At 36.1% G+C, this 21907-nt stretch overlaps 1 protein-coding gene across 6 annotated transcripts in view; it reads right to left on the bottom strand.

The window, feature by feature from the left end:
- VPS13B (vacuolar protein sorting 13 homolog B) overlaps positions 1–21907 on the bottom strand; it is a 500947-nt gene that overhangs the window by 408272 nt on the left and 70768 nt on the right. For all 6 annotated transcript variants that reach the window (XM_086608763.1, XM_086608762.1, XM_086608766.1 and 3 more), the window contains exons 8-16: positions 20697–20965; positions 17913–18008; positions 17440–17562; positions 16468–16605; positions 15015–15102; positions 9460–9651; positions 8683–8852; positions 4829–5023; positions 3090–3214 (exon numbers count right to left, since the gene is read on the bottom strand). In XM_086608763.1, coding sequence (XP_086464889.1) covers positions 3090–3214; positions 4829–5023; positions 8683–8852; positions 9460–9651; positions 15015–15102; positions 16468–16605; positions 17440–17562; positions 17913–18008; positions 20697–20965 — 1396 coding nt within the window. The remainder of the gene's footprint in view (positions 1–3089; positions 3215–4828; positions 5024–8682; positions 8853–9459; positions 9652–15014; positions 15103–16467; positions 16606–17439; positions 17563–17912; positions 18009–20696; positions 20966–21907) is intronic.

The following is a 21907-nucleotide window of genomic DNA, read 5'->3' as shown; positions in this document are numbered from 1 at the left end:
TAGCATCAGATGTGTGTACTTTAAGAAACTCTGGAATGTGAAATCTAAAAATTCAAATAAAGCAGGTGGTATAACTGGGGGGGGAGGACTGAATTTAAGTTTAATGACATTACCAGGTTATCCTACCAGACTAATTCTCACTCACTGCATGACTTCAATGAAGCTCTCAGTCCTCATGCTGATTTCGATTTAGTTCAAGTGCTATTTGATGCGTTTCATCTGGAGTTTTATTCACTTCAAACTACACTTCATTTAACCAGGCTGCTGCTGTACTCATTTGTTTTTCTACTTTATCACCCGCAAATTGGTGTTGCTTAGTTTAGAGGAATTGTTGGAATAAGTTAATTTTATACAATTATTTCGCAATGTTAATAAATAAATGAGATTTAGAAAGATATCATGTCACAGAAAAAAAGTGAGAAAGCTATTAAAATTATTTGAAAATACACGAGACCACAATAAGCATTGGTCTTACAAGGTCTACTAATAAATGCCGACAGATGATTTGCTATTTTAAGGCAGAGCCATTCCCCTGCCTCTGCTCTCCAAAACTACTGCTCGTTTTTGTTATGTTATTAGTCTACCATACTCTATTTTCCAGCTGGGCACACATCGTAATACCATGTATTTTTTAAAGAGAGAGAGAAAGAAAGTGAGCAAGACAGAAAGCATGAGAGAAAAGGGGGGAGAGCGCGTGATGGCGAGCATGCAACGGCACGTGGAAAAGCGCGGGAAACCAAGCACGAGTGAGCAAGAGATCGAGCCCAGCGAGCACAAGCACACACAAACAGGAGTGCAAGCGCACTCATGAGAAAACACCAGCACTTGAATATCTTGAACTTGTCAGATGACAGGTTTTTTTCAACTATTTTTCATCTCTAAAATAAAAAAAAAACATTTTGCACTACTAACCATCATTTTTAGAATGTACTAAATAAATTTAAGTTTACCATTAAATATCAATTTATTTCTACAGTTTACTAACAAGGATCACTAACCAGAGCTTAGCCTTAGATGTCAGGACATGTCAGGAAAGACTGTCAATCCTACCAGAGTACTGAAGTACTCTGATTAGTGCTGATTATGAATTATCCTGGCAACATTTACAATTTTTTAGGAAAACGCTGCAACAAGACATTTGAAGTGGTTAGTAGTTTTGTAAACTATTGATGAAAAATATAAGAAAGTCAATTAGGCTGCTACCACCTGGTGGTGTGCTGATTATGCTAAAAACCTCTTATATTTAACATGGTCTCACAGCTTGAGAAAGAAAAACTAATACATTCTCTATGTAGCTATGAACAATCTCTATATAGCGCTATGAACAAGCATAGATGTAGTCTTTTTTTTTTATAATCCATTAAAATTGCATAAGCAAATGACTGTTACAAATTAGCTAAACTAAACAGAGTGTTTGAAGCCAAAGTATTTAACACATTAACCTGTTTTCCTGTTATCTTGTCGTTTTATTTAAGATTCTTCATATAGATCTAGTGATAAAGTAGCATTACAGACAGCTACTGCTCAAAACAAGGGATGCAAAAATAATGTTCTGTCCAAAGTACTGCTAAAATGCATTTTCTACAAAACAGTTTTCATAAATACAATATATTAAAAAAACTATTACAAACTCACATTAATGATCACAAGATTTAACCTGTAGAGCTAAATTTAAACACTGAATTTCTATGGCATTAAAGTTAAAAAAAAATATTTTATATATCTCATTTTATAAAGCACAGAAGTGTTTTCAGAACAAAAGTGTTTGCACTTAAAATCTGAACTACCACAATCAGCTTCAGCTTAATACCTGATCACAGTTGTAACACTTCCAACTGTAATGAATAACAGAAATAAAAGTCCAGTAGAGACTATTTTTCTGTAGGGTTGAGGTGTTTTGGTGTTTTTTTTTCCATAATCATTTGCCATTTTTTATTTGGTTGAGTTTAAAATAGAAAGAGCTGACCTGTTCAGTTAAACACATCAAGCTTGCCATCAGTATTTTACTTCAGCTTTTGTGTCCACTGAAGGAAGAATGGAAACTGGTTCACAGAATCCTACAACGTCTAGAATAAAGCCATTTACTACAAAGCTCGTGCAGCCTGTTCTCTTAACCAAATAATCATAGAATCATAGAATGGTTAGGGCTGGAAGGGACCTTCAAAGGTCATCTAGTCCAACCCCCCTGCAAGGAACAGGCATATCTCCAACTAGATCAGGTTGCTCAGGGCCTTGTCCAACCTGGCCTTGAACGTCTCCAGGGATGGAGCATCCACCACCTCTCTAGGCAACCTGTTCCAGTGTTCTACCACTCTCATAGTAAAAAATTTTTTCCTAATATCCAACCTGAACCTACCTCCCTCTATTTTAAAACCATTACCCCTTGTCCTATCATAACTGGCCGTCCTGAACAGCCTCTCCCCATCTTTCTTGTAGGCCCCCTTGAGGTACTGGAAGACCGCTATAAGGTCACCCCGGAGCCTCCTCTTCTCCAGGCTGAACAGCCCCAACTCTTTCAGCCTGTCCTCATAGGAAAGGTGCTCCAGCCCTCTTACCATCTTCGTGGCCCTCCTCTGGACCCTCTCCAACTGGTCCATGTCCTTCTTATGTTGGGGACTCCAGAACTGGACGCAGTACTCCAAGTGAGGTCTCACGAGGGCAGAGTAGAGGGGGAGAATCACCTCCCTCGACCTGCTGGCCACGCTCCTGTTGATGCAGCCCAGGACGCGGTTGGCCTTCTGGGCCGCAAGAGCACATTGCCGGCTCATATTGAGCTTCTCGTCCACCAGTACTCCCAAGTCCTTCTCCTCAGGGCTGCTCTCGATCCAATCACCACCCAGTCTGTATTTATGCCTGGGATTGCCACGACCCAGATGTAATAATAATAAATAATGGTCTGAAATGTTTATCAACAGCTATCCTTAACAAAAAAAATGTATTAACGATAACAGACTTAATAGTAGAATACGATAGAAGAGACAGAGAAGTTTAGGGATATATGTGGAGCTTGGCATTTTTAAACCATTCATTAGAAACGCAGAAGTGGTTGAGTACATGACTTGAATACACCATACACACTTAATGCTCACCAATATTTGGGAAACTTGATCAGCTTGCCATAAACAGCAGTACTGAATGAGGGGATAACCGGAACGGGGAAGCAGTACAATCCTTTACTGTCCAAAGAAGTCAGTGCTGCTTGAAAACCAAATATCTGAAACAAATTAAGTTGGTCAAAGAGTATATTACCAAACGATTAGATCACTTTCAATTTACTTTTAGAGCACAATATACAATGAATTAAATTGTGTATTATTTTTAGATATTTCCTTTTCCCTCAGACACAAAAATAACTAGAAAAAATCTACCTAAAACAATGTCACAATAGGAATACATACGAAAATATTTTCTTGGCTCAAAAACTAAGTGTTAACTGCTGAATTTCTAAAAAAACGCTGAATTATAATTTATCTACTAAAATACTTTATCCTGTACCCTTTAAATCTGCAGATTGCACGCTGCCTTTCATATAAAATAAATAAAGTTTTGTAATTACACTAACATCGGCCTAAAAAAGCGGTATTTAAGGAAATGAGAAGCTTCCTTTCAAAGCTTTTTTTCCTTAATAAGAGCATCTAAAGAAAGTTCATCACAAATATTCTTTATGATTTTTCCCTGTTCAATATGGAAAACAAATGGTTGTAGCATGGTTGTAGCATTGACTTTTTAACATGATGTACCACCATTCACATAAGAAGAGAACACTTCAGTCTATATTAAAGACAGCAAATAAGCCTTATTAAAAAATGATGTTCACATTTTGTAAACACTGACCATGCAGCTGCTAAAAACTTTCTGAATAGAAAAAAAATCCCCTCAAATTGAAAAACATACAGATGACTTACAATATTGTCACCCCAATCACTTATATATGACAGAAGGTAAACTTGGCACCCAGAATACTAAAAGCTTGCCGTGCAATTCTGGGAGGGATTTGTTTTATACAAATAGTAAGAATTTCATTGTTTAAATCTCTATTAAGATATCAGCATGGAAGTGAATGAATAACCGAAAAATTTAACAAAATTAACAGTACTAGTAGTAAATATTTACATTTCAGTAGCACTCAAAAAGTTTCAAACTGCCTGAGCATATCCTAAAAGATTGAAAAGCCTGTTTTAAAACCCCTCATGAGATTTCATTTTTCATTCTACTAAAATCTCAGCAGATGATCACTGAATAATCTCAAAGCAATTTTTCCATACCTTCTTAAACTTCCCCCAACCTCACAGTAAGAACTCCTCTCACATAATGGATCTTAAACTGAGAACATCCAGAACAATCAGAGGTTTTTCCTCTTACAATGAAAAAAAAAAAACAAACTGTTTGGCAACAGTTTTTGACTGCATACCTTCACTATCATGGTTTTTCTATATGAATACTACTAGAAGTGATGTGTGTTACTCATGATATCCCATCAAGTTTCTAAGTGTAATTCACCATGATCTACATATTCTATGAGCATTATCCTAGAAGAAGGGAAAGGTTTCTTTCTAAATTAATTTAACTTAATCTTGCCACAAAGACCTTAGGGCTTCAGTCTGCGTAGTTTCCTCATGTGAAGCTCTCTGTTCATATTACAAAACATTTGGCTCAGGTCAGAAGCAGCAATCCCAAACGACAACATTCTGTGAAATGTGTTTAAGTCCTTTTAGATAAGCTGGAATCTTTCTCCCAAGAAACCTGCTAACACTTAGGATCATCTATACTTACATTAACTTTTCCTCAGCGCACTGCAATAACAAACAGATCTCAAGCCGCCTTTTACCTTCAGATAGCAGTGTGAGTAGCAGTGATGAAGGAGGTTATCAGACGGTTGGCCCAGGCTGCTGACCACTTGCACCAGTTGCTCGGCATACATCGGCACCGAGTGCTCCAGGTTAACCTTATCCACCAAAATTCGGACAGAAGGTAAAGGCCGCAAGGGCTGGAAGCTTGAAGCATTTAACAGTCCACTTAAGTTCTAGGGGAGGAGGAAAAAAAAACATGCAATTGTTGCACTACAGATGTATTATCTACCACATTTACATATTCTTTCCTCCCCCCGCACACAAGCAAACCTATACGTAATAAACTGTTTAGAGATACCATAGCCTTATGGTCATTGTAACACAAGTCCTCAAACCTTTTCAAATTAATTTCTTTGAAGTTTGAAATTTAAGGATAAACTTTTTATCCAGAACTGCCTTGGGTGTAGGCGTCCAGGTAGGTGCTGGCAGTGGGAGGCTGCAGAGGTGGCCTCTGCGAGGGGAGACCAAGCACTGCCCCGTGCATTCAAGCCAGTGCTGCAACAGCCCCACTGAAGGACACAGCTGATCCCACCAGCCAAGCTGGCATCATCTCTGTTGAAACATGTTGAAGAAAAGGCAAAAATACCACACAGGGGCTGAGAGGACTGAGGGGGAAAAAAGAGTGAGAAACAGCAATACGAACAGCAAGGTCAGAAAAGGAGGAAGAGAAAGAGGTGCTGCAGGCACTGGAGCAGGTGTTCCCCTGCAGCCCATAGAGAAGACTACAGCAGAGCAGATATTCACACTGCAGTCTGGGTAGGACCTCACACTGGAGCAGGTGGATATGTCCTGAAGGACACAGCAGCCTTGTGGAGAGACCACACTGGAGCAGATTTTTCCTCAAGGACTGCAGCCTGTGGGGAGGACTCACACTGGAGCAGGGGAAAAGTGTGAGAAAGAGCAAGTGCCAGAGATGGACTGTTATGGACTAACTGCAACCCCTCCATTCCCCCTCCCTCTATGTTGCGGGGTAGGAGATAGAAGAGTCCGGGAAAAAAAGGAATGAAATTCAGCCGGGGAAAAAGGAGGAATAGGGGAAAGGTGTTGTATTGATTCTTGTCTTTGTTTCTCACTAGCCAAATACATTTTCATTGGCAATAAATTAATTTTCCCCAATTCAAGTCTGTTTTGCTTGTAATGGTAACTGGTGAGTGATCTCCCCCCTCTATCTCAACCCATCCTATTCTCTCTCCCCTGCCTTGTTGAAGAGGGGGAGCGAGAGAGTGTCTGGGTGAGCAGCTGGCAGCTGGCCAAGGTCAACCCACTACAAGAATGTGCAAGTCAAAATATTTTGTTCTTTCCAATATTTGCTTACATTTTATCACTCCAAAGCACTATCACCATACTAAACTCATAATAATACATGACAGTGCAAAGGTTAGATTAACATGTATTCACAGTCATCCAGACATCGCAGCAAAAAAAAGATGCAATTCCAAAAAAATAAGTATGGCAATTTTACACATCAAACTACATTTTTCATAGCACCCATTACAATGAAGTACTGTATTCAGTACACAATAGATACAGACATACCAGAATAACTTTGTTGGAGGGCTACTAAAGTGGTTAGGAGATTGGAGCACATGAGCTCTCTCTCTCGGATTGAGACTGAGACCTCTGGAGTCATTCAGCCTGGAGAAGGCCAAAGAGAGATCCTACTGCTATCTACTCTACCTACTGTACAAGGGAGGGTACAGAGAAGAGGTAGCCAGACTCTTGTGTACCATGAGGGGACAAGTGACAATGGACACAAGCTGAAACATAAGAAATTTCAAGCAGGTCTACAGGTCTACAGCAAAGCTTTTTATGCAATCTCTGCCCTTGGAGCTCATTCAGCATTTGATTGGACAACCTCTGGAGAAACATGCTCTACTTGTGCTTGTTTTGAGCAGGATGTTAGACTTATGGAGATCATCTCCAGAGATCTCTTCCAATCCAAATTACTCTATGAATCTAAAAATTATATTACATTTGTATCGAAATAGGACACTAAGCTGATGTATGCAAGACTTTCAATCCAAAAGTTAAATATATTCTTATTTTAAAGAAGTATGATTTAAGGAAATGTAAATTAAAACTTCAAGTAAAAAAAAAAATAACCAAAAAGTTAATTTGAATTCAACTTGTTCTCCCATTATAAAAATACCCTCTGCCCATGCCCATAAGGTGAAAAGCATCACAATCCATTGTACTATTCCAGGCTGAAAGAAAATAATGCATCCCAGCAGGCACCTGGTTATGTCCCATTTTCTAATATTAGAAGCTTCCGAATGTATCCTAACACATCAAGAGATAACAGATTTGTCACCAGGTCACTTACTCCAGTCAGCTTAACTGAAAAAGATATACACTCCTTAAGCACATTCAAATAAACAGCATGTACTCGAGATTTTATATATGTTGCAGTCTAGACACTAGTGATCTAAGTGAAGTATTAATATGTATGTTATTTTTTGTATTTCACTTCAATTAAAATGGTTATACAAGCACGCTATAAGAAATGCCATAAATTGAGACTGTCCATACTCCGCCCTCTTGTGCATACATGTAGAATCTTAAACCACATAAACAGCCTGTAAATAAGCACATTCTATAAGTAAATACAGCACCAGTCAGACAGTGGTCCCTAGGCAGCAGGTATCTATTACACTATCAGGATAATTTAATGTCATCATGCCTTCCCTCTTGTAACGCTACTCAAATCCATCTCTGGGGGGAAAAAAAAAAAATAAACTTTTTCAAATGGTTTTCACTTTTCTTACACATAAACACTTCAAAAAAGCTAATAAGGTTACTTTCACAACATGTTCAGAACACACAACTTGATTTCCATTTTAGACGAGAAATTATCATTGAAAAGAAAGGCTGATAGAAAAATAATTCACTAACTCTAAAAGTCAGTTTGAATGCCAATTTTTGAATGTTTAGCATAGCTAAGTACTTCACAAATAAAACCCTAACTTTCATTGCTTTAACTGGAACCCCAGATACTGAGAACTTCTACAGAATACATCCCACCAAAACAGCTCATCCTCAAGTACAAGCAACATGTATTTAGTGTTCATTTGTGAAAAACACATTGGAAGTGTTAAAATATCAGATGAAAACTCCTAGAAATCAAACTCAATCGAGAACTGATTTTTTTTCCCCTCTTCTTCCCATTCCTTCCCTTAATTGTAAAATACCTTCCAGCCTTTGCTGCAAGACGTAAACCTGCTGCACCAAGATGTAAACCTACTGCACGTCTTCACTACAGAACACTAACTCATCCGCGCAGTACCTCGGCTTTGTGCACGGAGGAAGAAATCCTACATACATCCAGAAGACAAAACAAGTTAAGGCTGTCAGGAAATGTCATTTCTGGCTCTCAGCAGTTAAATGCTCGGTAACAGCCAAAGTCCTGCTGGTGTCCTGGCTGGAACTACTACACACAGAGCCGGCTGTTAACATCTATGAAGCCTCTACTGAGCCTACGTATTCAAAGATTTCAGACTTGACCAAGTTTGGGAAGACCTACATGGCAAAATGACAACAGGTACTCTCCTGATTGAAAGGTTTCCATATAAAACTTTGAATTGGAACTACTTCTTTTTAGTCTGCTTAATGATTTAAAATCTTTTTTCTTCCAAGTTCTTTTTTCTTACCAGCACATGACACCTTCACTTTACAAGTCTAGTTAGTCACCACACACACCACTTGCTTTGGTAACTGAAGAGAGGGCTCATGGGCTCCAAACTCATGGCACATGGAGTAACAGGCCAGTGCGAAAATTTATATGAAATAGCACATGCTGATACAAAGAACTGAATAAAAATCTGTGCATACATACCTTCTCACCCATGATTATGGGCATCAGGTGGTCCAGTAAATTGAATTCTGCCACGGGGATTATAATCGTACACTTAAGAATAGTGAATGTTGTAAGCCGAGTGGGAATGTATTCCTCCAATAATGCCACTTCTTCTGAGCTTGGCATAGCTCTATTTCCATCCACAATGTCTACAATAAATCAAGATTACATATGTTTTGACTAAAATATATAAGATATCTCCTACAGTCACTGTTTCTGTAATGGTTAGTACTAGCAAAAAATGGAAAACATTCCCCCTTCCCTTTCATAATTACTAATTTTATTCCACACTGGTTCTACCTAAGGCTAAATGCAATTGTAACAGGATTTTTCTTACTTTGAAATCTGTATACCACTTTCTCAGAAACTCATCTTAATTTGCTATAGCATGTTTCCATGCATTTTTATCCTGCATAGCTATTATTTCAAACTAATAAATACATACTAATGGGGATACTTTCTTCTCTAAGACTCCAAAATTAAGCTAGAGTTCTTGAGTAAGGAGAGCTTATTTCATTGACAAGAGGCTTGTGATTGAAACAGCCTCCAAAGTGTCTGAATTTCTCTCAGAGGTATATATCCAACACTGATGGGGATATTGTGATTCATTTTATCTTTATTTTAAATTTTGCTGTTTGGATTCGTAAAATCCCCTGACAGATTTAGAGTTTAACTATTTGGAAGTTGCACTTTGAAGAACACTGCATTTGGCCTGGTTTAGTTCTGTATATTTGCATATATGCAATAGGAACAAACCTGTTTTAGTTCTGCTGTATGGCTCATATTCATGTTCCAGAGCACAAACTATCATTTTCATTATCCGATGTACCGCACTGCTATCCAATCGAAGATTGAGTGGGCCCACAATGAGATTTTTTGTAGACATCTCCTGAACATTTCCAAAATCTTCACTCTTTACTGAAGAAAGGTCTTGCTGATTCCCAGATGCTACAAGAAGTTTTATAAATAACAACAAATTACACCAAACAATTGGATATAATAAAAATTTTATCAGATAATTTAGTTTCAAATCCTGTGATCATAGACTTTTATACATACACAGAAAACATAACAATGCAAATTGAACACATAAATACCCTTTTAACATGTCTAAACAAACATTATTCCTGTTTAACAGAGAGCAAACAGGGTAAGATTCTGCCTTGCCTCCAAGGCACAGCACAACTAAGGAATCTTTCCATTAACCTTGCATCTCTCGAGCCTGGGACTCTTTGAAGGTGTCCAAACTATCTCCAAACTTCTGTGGCAACTTAACCTCAGGTGCCAATGACAGGTCTGCTGTTCAAAACTTTCCATGTTTTATCACAAAGATATCCATCCCTAACAATCAAGGAAAAGCTGTGCTGTGAAGAAACAACAGATATGGGCCCTCGAAATGCTAGCTGCTGGTACACAGGCTATAACAGCAATGAGGATCACATTCACTTGTATTCTCATACACCAGACTGACCTTTCCTTCCACTCACTGATGAGGTAACGCATGGGCAGTGAGCATGAAAACCTCTTCAATCATTATGTCTCAGGCCATTTTTAGAAGGACCGCCACAGAGATTAAAGGGTGGTTTAGTCTCTGCATCCAAAAGATCTGTAGTCTTTGTGCTCAGAATGGCAACTAGCACACCAATTGAAGTATTGTTATTGTTTTTCTGATATAGGCATAGAGTAATCACACATTCTCTGTATATAGGCTACTCATCAGCTATCAAACAGTATGTCTACATTCTCTAAATACACTTCACAGAATTTCTTCGGTTAAATTACAAAAATTTCAGAAGCTTAAGTTTCCTGTTACATGCAACTTGTAAAAAAATACCCTCATCCCTTTAACACATTTAGTTTGCACAATTTCGCTTTTTTTCTTAAAAAATCATCACTTTGACAGTGTCTTCATTGCTCTGACACAAGCACTAAATACTAAAATTTTGCTAATCATTACACAAACGGTCTGACAAAATAAGCAACAAGACTAAAAGGATTCTGAGACCACTTAACCTATAAAAACCAAAAAGCTCTAAGAAAAAAATGCAGGATGACAGTCTAATTCATTCAGTGAATCTGGACAGCACATACTCCTTAAATAGTACAGTACTCTACAATCCACCTGGTCAAGGCTGTGACAAACAGGAAAGCCAGGAAATTCACAGACATTTCCAGCAATTTCACCTTGGTTTCCCAAATTCAAAACATCTGCAATTGCAGAGCTCACCATTTGATACGTTCTCCTTGTACTCATGACTAAGTCATGCCACAGAAACCAAAGTCTGTAAGAGGTAGACTAACTTCTTCCATGATGATCCTTCTCAACAGTAATATTTTTCAAGTGATTTCCAAGCTCTTATCTAATGTGGATCTTGTACACTTACTCAACGCAAGACAGATCACATCCTTTCCTTTTGCCCATCTGCCCAGATGCAAATCTACCTATTTCTTTGCATAAATCTAATGACCTCCTGCCTTTCTGTTTCAAGTAACGAATTAAACACACCTGTAGAGAACTAAGACCCAAAACCACAGGAAAACCTGACAATTCTGAGTTCTTATTATACCATCTTCCTCACTGACACGAGCTTTCCATACTAAGGTAAATGGCAAGACAAGCTCAGTTCGTCAGATGACAGTGGGAGCTGTGGCTGCTGCAGACAGTTCACCTACTCACTTTGTCCAAGAGATGTAGGATCTGTCATCTCCTGTGTAGCTGAGGCTTTGTGGTTGAGCAGTCTGGCATGGCTTCTTCATAACTTCAAGGTAAATCTTACTTTTAAACCAACTGGAAGAAGGCATGTTTACATTCTGGTTGCCCAAGGGGAACCTAGTCATCTTTTACCTTTCAGGAGAACACTCTCTTTTTCCTCCCTCCTTTACTGTACTCATTTCAAAACAGTCTTTTTAACAGAGGAAGTGAGCTTCGGGGAAAAGGAAGGACGGATAGGTGTTTCCCGCCCCCCCCCCCCCCCGCCTTATGCTTAAATTCTACTCTTAAAATGTTCCTGCTTGTAAGCACTGGTGATGGAAAGGTCTCCAAATACTATGTCGAATTTGACATAGAGCCGGCCTGATGCTCTGCAAGCCTTTACAGGCCCATATACTCAACAGAAGAATTAACTGTCCCAAAAACCCCAACAGAATTTGATGGTGTTGCATTTAGAGCCTCTGCTTCCCTTGGTGTTTTGTTTATCATTTCTAAGAAAAAGAAAAAGGAAAAAAAAGGACAGAAAGATACTCTCTTATAGAACCTACCCAAATCTTCAGATGGAAGTGAAGTTACAACCTTTTTAATAAATCTTGCAAAAGATTGTTTCTAAAAAAGCCAGCATACAGCCTGCTGTCCAGGGATGTTTTATTTAATAGGCAGTTAACATGCTACACAGTTCAGATGAACACTATTAAGAAGTGTTAAAAAAGTATTAAAAAACCATAATCTCACATAAAAAAATACCAAGGTCAAAAGCCTTGAGAAGTAACACCTTAACAGTCTACCTTTTCAAAAAGAAAAACAACAAACTCATTTGCATATATTGTATGTGTATGAATAATATATTGAAGTGACAATATTTATATAACCCACTTTCTGGAACAGTTCCATTTAATTCTGACTAAGTGCAAAGAGAATTTCATAGACAACCTACTGATTCTACAGAAGTAGGTGAGCACAGGTTGCTTTTGAAACTTCACAGAGACATAAAGAAAAATAATTCCTGACCACTGAGTATTCAGCTCTCCATAAACCACGTCTAGTTCTAACTCACAAAAAAAAGTTAAAATGAGAGTGTCGCATAACAAACTTGCCACCAAAACAGATAGGTACACATTATAAACAAAACATAACTTCAAAAGTACACTATGTTAGGTCTGCAGGTCATGCAAATCAGTGATCAAGGAACTGACAGGCTACACAGAGTTTCAGGGAAATTACTAGTTTGTATTGAAATACAAAACAAAAAGAGAAAAATAAAGTTGGAGAGGAAGGACAGGCAGAGTTTCAAAATAATACTATTGTGCATGACTATCTACCTTGTTTTAATTCAAAATACTAAAAGTAATTAACACACTTCTATAAATGACAGACGAAACTTGTGAGGTTAATGTTATCCACGAGGCACTTGTGGTTTAATCAGTAATCGTATGCTTCAGGAAAGGTTAAAGGGGCAAAGAGGGTGTGAAACCAAAATTGCCTTGACAGATAAAAATCTTACAATCACAGTAACTGCCTCCTATAACTTAAGTCGGGTTAGGTTTTTTAAGGGAAGGTGATGTGCACTCATTGTAACTAAAAACATAGTTACTGTCAAAACAAGCAATAGTAAAAGGTACACTTTTACATCAATACTTTCATATAAACACCACATATTAAAAATGTAGCAAGATTTATATTGCTTTCAAAATCTTTAGGTATTTATATCTTCATTTTAAATGAAATAATTTACACCTATTTGTTCTTGTTCTATTTAATAATTAGATACTTGACTCACAATATGGAAAAGAATTAGCTAGAAAATAACAAGCAGAAAACGTCAGACTTGCTTTTCTTAGGAACAAAACCATTTGAAAATTTAAGGTTTAAAACCTTAATGTTCTTGATTCAAGAGCTCTAACAACCAGTAATTTAAACCATTAATTTAAAAATTACTCCATTCTTTTATGTAGTCTGGTAGGTGAAATTAGGATTAATACTGAAATAAAAGTATGCAGCAAGGCTTGATAGGATGCCAAGCTACATTTTGTGAGGTCTTTTCCTGGTGACCGAGGAACAGCCAACGCCCTGAGACAGCAAACTGAAAGAAATAAAAGAGAAGCTGTGGAGGGGAAAAGGTAGTCAGAAAATATCAGTAGTCTGGTCCTGGGGGAAGGAAAAAAAAAGAAAAAGTGTTTCTGAGTTTAGCAATTTTTAAGAAGGGTTAGTTACAGTCAGAAGAAGATACGTCATTACATTCCTTGTGCATTCAGAGAAACAAGACAAAATATTCCATAAAATCATTTTGTCCTCATAACCAAATAATCTATGCATATTCAGATAAGGAGTCTTATCCTAGGTCTTCAACTTCTCTACATAAAAGTTCCGGATGCAATTAAGCAGTTATTTCTTCATTAAAAAAACAGAAGTAGGCTGCAGTAGAAGTCTGACTTAACATACATTTTCTCAGCTTCACATCACACACACACTAAACACAGAGGAAAGGCTCAGGGCCAGGAAAGAACTGTTAAATCACCTTCGATAATAGAGGAATACACTAATAAATGGTGCCATTCATTTCTTTTTATAAGCTTTGCATGATCCATACTCTAATCAAACTGGAAGTTCTTCTTTCCTACTCTTTTGGTACTTAATGTCCAACAAGTCCAGTAAACAACAACATTAGGAATTGAGACTTCTCTTACACAGAGACAAAAATGTGTAAAAACCCCCAGATGAATTGGACTGGGTAGCAAGGACAGATAAAGGTTCACTCACATAACAGCAAGAAGTTCGCAACAGATATCCACAGAAATAGTGTTCAGAATAATGAATACGTAGATATGGAAAAAAAAACATTATTTAGGCAGTAAAACTGCAGAGCAGCAGCTGCAGACGACCATCTTCCGGAGGGGGCGGGAATCACATTGCAATCCATGATAAAAATAACTGTATAAAATATTACTTGCTGATACATTAACTCCTTTGTCCTGGCTTTTGTGACACTCACAAAAGTAGGTATGCTTACTGCATTGAATCCATTGTATTGTCCCAGATTTAGAAAATAATTGATGAGAATCTCAAAAATTACTTAGAATTAGCCAATGTTCATATGTGCATGGTTTTGGCTGATACTCACTCACAAAATTGAGAGTGCAGAGAATTAATCTTTAAATGTACATATCTGAACATCCTTGCATTTTTCTTCATAGAAGAAAATGACACTCCTTTTTATCTTCTGCATCAAGTAAACTATCAACTTCATCTTTCAACCAGAGTTTTCTCAAAAGATATTTTTTTGTAAAGTCGATAATGACAACTTTAAAAAAAAAAAACGACATCATGGCTTATGAACTTCACCAGTGCTACGAGAGAATTATTTTCAGTTTAGCAACTGACTATAAAAGATACTGCGATCACTTACGCAGGAAAAAAGAAAAAAGAAAAGACGAACACCAAACAGCTAATCTCAAATACATCAATGAAGATGAAACCATGTTAACAACAAACCTGATGGTAAATCTAAGGTAAGTTAGAGGACAGCTGGTCAAGGACCAGTTGGGCATGAAAAGTCTTTGTTTCTGTTATTTAACAGGGTAAACAAGGAAAAAAAAGGTACCTTTGCCACTGGTGCTTTCCATTGTGTACAAGTAATCCATGTAGAAAGCCCCAAACCTCTGCATTCCAGCTATCTCTGTGTATGTCTCCTACCAACAAAGCAAAGCAAACAAAGAAAACGTTGTATAAGGAAAGAATCTTGAGATTACCAGCTGATAGGCTGGTATGAGAGAGATATATTCATGTTTGGATTTGTGCATCAACATACGGAAAGGCTTATCAAAACAAAGGACAGAGGTTATCCCAAAGAATTCACCTTTCCAATAGGTAATGTAACTTCTACTTTAGGCCACACAAAGGCACATCCATAATTCCAGTGGACATGCTGAACAATTCATCAATAACATCTAGTTAATTAGTACCTTTAATGGAGTAAATATTCTTCACTTGACCTCTTGTATCCAACAGATCTGCCTAATTAAATACAATGAAAACTGAAACTCATTCGTTCTGGTTTTTTTATTTAAGGAATATTGTGGTTTTATCGTTAAACCGCAGGAAACTTATTAAGACTTTATACCATCACTGAAATTCATACATTATATAATCCATTATTACACAGCAAGCTTGCTTCCCCTCTTGCCAAAAAGTAGGCAAATCATAAAAGCATGGAAGACAGGCAAAGGAAAGAGTAACGCTTAAAACCAAAACATGCTCTAGGAAATGTTTGCATATGTATAAGTACTTGTGACTCCACTAATTAATTTCAATTTTTTATGGGATTCTTCACGGTTACACTTCATCATTAGTACTAAAAAGGTAAAAACAATAAAATTTAAATTTAAAAGAAGTTAGATATATTCAAAATGGTAAACGGCTTGCCTGTACAATAACACAGAGCATAGAACTCCACCTAAGATGACACCTGGAAGGGACCATCTTGGTCACCACATCCAGTCTTTAATAAATTGCAGACAGTCAGGAAATAAAGTTTTACTGCACAATTTACAACAACAGAGACTATCTGAAACTGAAAAATTGTCTCTACCAAAGGCAGAATTAGCAAATACAGCACACAGGCAATAAAATTAACATTGGCCAAGATGTGGTTTCCAAGGGAGCACTTTTTAGTTTGAAAGCTATGAACTACTTACTGGTTGGGATTAAACAAGTATGTGCTGGTAAAGCTTGATGTTTTCCTAGCGTTCTCTCATCTCTCTGTTTTTCTCTGCAGGTGTTCTGTAGTTAGTGCTTTGGGAAACTATGGCATTAGTTCAGCTTTTGGGGCAGGAGGGGAATTTTGAGGTTTCTTTTGGACATGTTTTTGTTACTTTTTTTTTTAAAATATAAACAGTTTTACTTTGCAGATGGCCAAAAAAAAAAAAAAAGATTCAGTTAAACATTACAAAGTAATGAAAATCAGTCCTCTAATAGCACACAGATCTAAATAATCATTAGAAATACATTAGAGAGCATTAGAAAAGTTTTTTCTAAGAAAAATGTAATTTTCTGACCTTATGATGAGCTGCATCCAATATAAATTCTGCACGAATACTATTATTTTCTGGACTTCTGTAATCAAATAGTGAATTGGTAAGGTATGTCATCCCTTTTGCACTCAAATTGTCTCCGCAATTAAAGAAGTAGGCCTCCTTCATGAGGTAGTAGAAAATAATGAGGCAAGGGAGGTAAAGGGGAGGAAAAGATACAGTTAGAGCAGTTTTGATTCTGTCATAACACATTCATGACATCATAATGATTTCATAACACATCAAGAGCATATGAAAGAGGGCACCTCAGCTCCAGTTACATATTTCATTATGAATGAAGTTAAGATAGTTAAAATAATTTTATTTAAATAATGCTCACTTTTCCTGTTCTTGCCCACTCCCTCCCTATTTTCAAGCTAACAAAAATGGCCTGAACTAGTGAATATTATACAATCCATCACACAGAACATACTAGTTTCAGTTTAAAAGAAAGTAACCTCAGACCATTGTTACTCCAAATTCTTGAATTCATTACTGAATTTAGAATTTCACACATCAGTTCATTAAACATTTTAAGAGCACTTCATATGGATACCTGATTTTGACTTATCAAGCAATTCAAGTTTTGCTTCTATTTAAAATATAGAAATCAATATTATTTTACTCCTTCACTTGACGCTGCTCTCAACCTTATTGAAAAATGAAGCAAAACACTCATTGAATGTTTGAGCCACACTTCTATTATCTTTAGTACACAGTGTTCCCATTTCTTGCCTTCCAATCTTCCGTTGATTTAAGTACTTTTTAAGCACTCTTAGATATTTGTCTTTCCAACTGTAAGGAATAGACACTAAGTCCTATATTCCAGTGACACATTCAAAAGACTTAAATCACAATTGGTAACGGCAGCCTTTCCAATTGTTGCAATCAAGCATTTCAATAAAGCATATTAGAATTCCTTATTCAGTATGTCAACTGATATTTCAATACACTCACTTCATCACTCCTATTCATGTTCTCTTCAAAGTCTTTAATTCCCATAATTCCTTTAAGGCACATAGCTTGGCAACCAACAAAACCTATTTGACAATCAAAGAAGAGTTCACCTTTCATAAGGACCTAGTAAGGAAAAAAAAAAACCAAAAAGGTATTTTGAAGAATTCCACTTCATGAGAAACAGAAAAGATGGAGAAAAGTGAACCAAAATATGTTTAGGTTTATACATTTAGAGCTTTAATAAACAGCAAGTTCATCAAACAAGGCACTTAAAAGCAAGGGATTCCTTTAGTGTTTGATCACTACAGCACTAGAAATTTGGAGAATTTCTACCTATGTGACTCTTACAATAAACACATCCAATACAGCAGAATATGCAAAATCAGTAATGAAATAATTTTAAAATATTTCATTGGTAACTATTTACTACATTATTTATAATGAATCAAAAATACCCGTCAATGGAAAATTACCTCAACTGTGGTTCCTTCTTGTTCCCAGCATATAACTTCTTTGGATTTTACTTTCTGAGGGCTGTAATAACTACTTTCAGCTTGCATTTCAGTGAGCTATGAAACAATAGGATAAACACCTTATATAAGTCAATATTAGTATTAAACAGTGGTAATGACACTAATATACAAAACTGATGAAGACAAATTAAACTATGGGCCAAAATTTATTAGCAAGCAGGAAACAGGTGCAGTTAAACAGCTGTAACGTATTATCCATATTAGAACTTCTCATACTCAACTTCTGGTTGAAGTTTGCCATAACAGAAAGTTTTAAATCCACTATAGTATTTTTAGTTTGCTTATCTAAAGAGAAACTATGTGAAAAGATGAAACAGATACACAGCTGCATTATGAACATAGTATCAAATTAGCTTATAAATTGCTGTAAAAATCCATAAATATATTATTTCTTCTTCTCAGCAAATGATTGAAGAGCGTGATAATATTAAGGAAACATTTTGATTACAACCATATTCATTTTTGTTTCTTGTCATGGCAATTAAGAGAAATACGCATTCATATTTCTGGCATGACTTTGATATAAAAATTTAAAGTGGTAAAACACATATGCTTAAGTTAAAAAGCATACAACCTGCAACTCAGAAAAAGGAGAAAAGAGGTACAAACTAACGAAGGTGTTACGTTTTCCATTTAAAAAAATAATACTTGTTTGTTCATGTTGAGCAGCTTAAATAGCTCAAATTCTATTTTTTATATAAAAATATCCACAAGCTTTCATTATTTCCAGGAGTGAATACGCATAGATGTTGTTTCAAATTAAAATTTGTAATCCAAATGTCCAAGAAAATTGGACTTAAAAAAAAAATATCACTGATCACCCCTTCAGCTGTGTGCAATTATTGTAGAGGAAAAGCAATTAATTGATTAAAAGAACTCAGACTTACAAGAATCATTTTCACCATTATTAGAAAACGCTACATTTCATTTGGCATGATTTTTAGCTGGAATGATATCAACTGTTCAGAATGCTAATGCAGAAACTTGACCTTATTTTTTAACCAAAATATGAACCATAAATTAATTCCATACATTCTCTGCATGCAAGCAGAACAATGAATTCTGTTTTCCTCCTAACCGTCACCATATTAGTATCATACATCACTTCACATTTAAAAATCTATAAAATGTAAGATGTTACATTTTAAGCAGTTTTTATCACTTGCTAATATAAAGTGCATAAGCTTGCCAACGAAACATCAGGAAAGCCGCATACAGCAAATCTTGTTCAAAAAATAAGTTCATACTATTTTTAATGAGTTTTCTCACACGAGGAAAGAGCGCACAAAATTATTACTGTATGACAAAGTACAAAATAAAGAAGATGCTGAGCTATGATGAGAAATTTGAGTTTTGGTTGTTTGGTTGATTTTTTTAAATGGTGTCCCAGGGATATAATTAAAGGAGGAAGCAAAGATTTTCCACGATTTATTTTTAGTCTGGTGGAGTGTTGGGGTTTTTTTTTGTTTGGTTGGTTGTTTTTTTTAAATGAAGCCTGAAGCAGACTGACACAAAAGAACATGACTGAATATTGATGCTTTATGTCCCCTAATTTTGCAAATAAATTTGCCAGGAGACTGAAGGCTTGAAACATTAACCTACCCACAAAATATTTGCAGCTCCCAAAGTCACTTGTCTCATCCTTTCTGACAGTTGCTGAGCAGCTCAGTGCTCTGCTATGGCACCAAACGTAAATAGCTTAGAGAAAGTAGCCATAAGCCCTTCAAAATACTCTCTTGTCCACAGATAAGCGAAATGGGCAGAAAAGAGACAGGGAGCTGCTGATGTTATTGAGTGTATAATCAGGCACATGAACATTATATGAGGGTTATGAAAGTACTGCGGTTCATCTGAAAGGCTCAAAGTCATAAAAATCAACATTAGTTATTCTGCTGCCCACAGAAATAGTATTATTTCCTGTTCTGAAGAGTTCTGGCCTTGATTTAATGTATGTTTAATTGTAAAACCAAGAGCCACTTTCTATCATAGTTATGCGCATAGAATTGCTTGCATCTAGTTTGGCACATGTTAAAAGTATTTTGCTAATTCAGAACCTTAATTTTTAATTGCTGTCAGTACATCTCAATATCTTATTCAGATTCTCCATATTCCCTTCCACAAGCTTACAAAAGGAATAGAGAGAAGTCCAGCAACTATTTTGAGATTTCTGCAGAGCAAATACTCAAATTTTTCTCTACATACACAGTACATAGCTCAGAGTGTATGTGTAATTTATCCTTTGTTTCTTTCATTCAATTCCAACTCATAGAAAATAATTTCAATATTATCAATTTAAATTTGTAATAGCACACACTATAGTTTAAAAAAAGAAAAAAAACATTCCTCTAACTCACAAGCTGTATGAAGCTGAAGTTTTTTATGAAGAAATATATTTATATGAACATTAGACAGAACACTGGACTAAACATTTGTAGAAAGGCTTTTATGTTTTTTCTCTTATCAAAAAATATTAATCTAAGTAAATTAAGTGGTGTCCCTTTAAGACAAAAATGTTCACACTCAAATTCTATCTCAAATGGCAAAACCACCTCATGTTGCAATTAATAATACATTTTGATGCGAGGAACTTTCAACATCCACATTTGTTACTCATTAATGTAATACTCTCCGTTTCGAATCAAACAGTATACAAGCACTCAGATAATTTTTAGGCACTTTCGCAGCAAGCCAAACAAATCCTACATGACACAGAGAAAAACTTACCTTAAAAGTCACTGTTGCCTTTGTACAGTAAAACCCAATTGAAATAACAGGATCCTTGAGGGACTGAGTTTTCTGCTGATGTAGCATCGTTCCATCATCAATTCCACTAGAATCATTCTCTTCATCATCATAACTCACAATAGCAGGAACAAAAGACCAAGCCCAAGAAACCCACCCTTGTTGCTGGTCATCGTCTTGATGCAAATAAGGATCTTGATTAATATATTGTGTAGGATATTGCATGACTGAGTTTGTTTCATCTTCTGCACCTTTTAAAACAAAAACTCAGTCAAATTTAAAATCAACCATGCTTGAAAGTAAGTTAATTATACTCAAAATTATAGTATGCGAAATTCCCCTGGGACAGTATGGCACATGTCATTCACTGATATTTGGTTTATAATGATAGAAAATAAGTAGAAATTTTAAAATTTCTGACTATAAGTTTCCAAACACTTGATTCATTAACATTTTCCTCCAGAAAAAATATTAAAGGTCTTTGCAATAGTTTCATTATCGCACATTTGCAATGAGACCAGAATTTGTCATCTACAGCACACGTTTTCAAGACTTCTTCCATTAAAGCCCTTCTGAAGTTGTTATTTCGTAGGGTTTAATTTGCAATATATTACAATCTTGTAGCTTTCCATTTTGAAATCAAATAAAAAATTAAATTGCAAAAGCCATAATAAGGAAAAAGTAAACACAGCACAGATCTAAAAATAAAGCTGAAAACCTCCTTTGTTTAAAAGTCAGCTTTTCAAATATTCAAAGATACAGCCTTATCTATACTCAAAAAAGCTGGTATGACACCTGTGAGTCAAAAAAAAAAAATCAAATGTTGGTCTTCTGTGAAAAAAACATTAGAGATAGCATACAGAATAAAACAAGCATTTCCCCAAAGATCTAAGTCTAAAATTCATGATCCAAATGGGTAACTGTGCACGTACAAACACCACAATTAGCTTAGCTTATCTGGCTTCATCACCGCTCTTGGACTCCTGAGGAGTATTAACTACTTCAGAATTATCATAGGTAGTAGAGGATGCAGTATTGTTTCCATAGGAGAACAATATTGAATGTATTATTTAACTGAGAACAGAAATAGGCATATTCCATTTCTCTTTACTTATTTTTAAACTCAGAGTTCACATTCTTACAAGTTTTAGAGCTTTTAGTCTTTAGTCTAATTAGTTTTTTTCTTTTAGTCT

This window comes from Tauraco erythrolophus, chromosome 3 (assembly GCF_009769465.1).
Source record: "Tauraco erythrolophus isolate bTauEry1 chromosome 3, bTauEry1.pri, whole genome shotgun sequence".
Taxonomy (NCBI): Eukaryota; Metazoa; Chordata; class Aves; order Musophagiformes; family Musophagidae; genus Tauraco; species Tauraco erythrolophus.
Note: the sequence above shows the minus strand (reverse complement) of the source record. Positions and strands in the feature narration are given on the sequence as shown.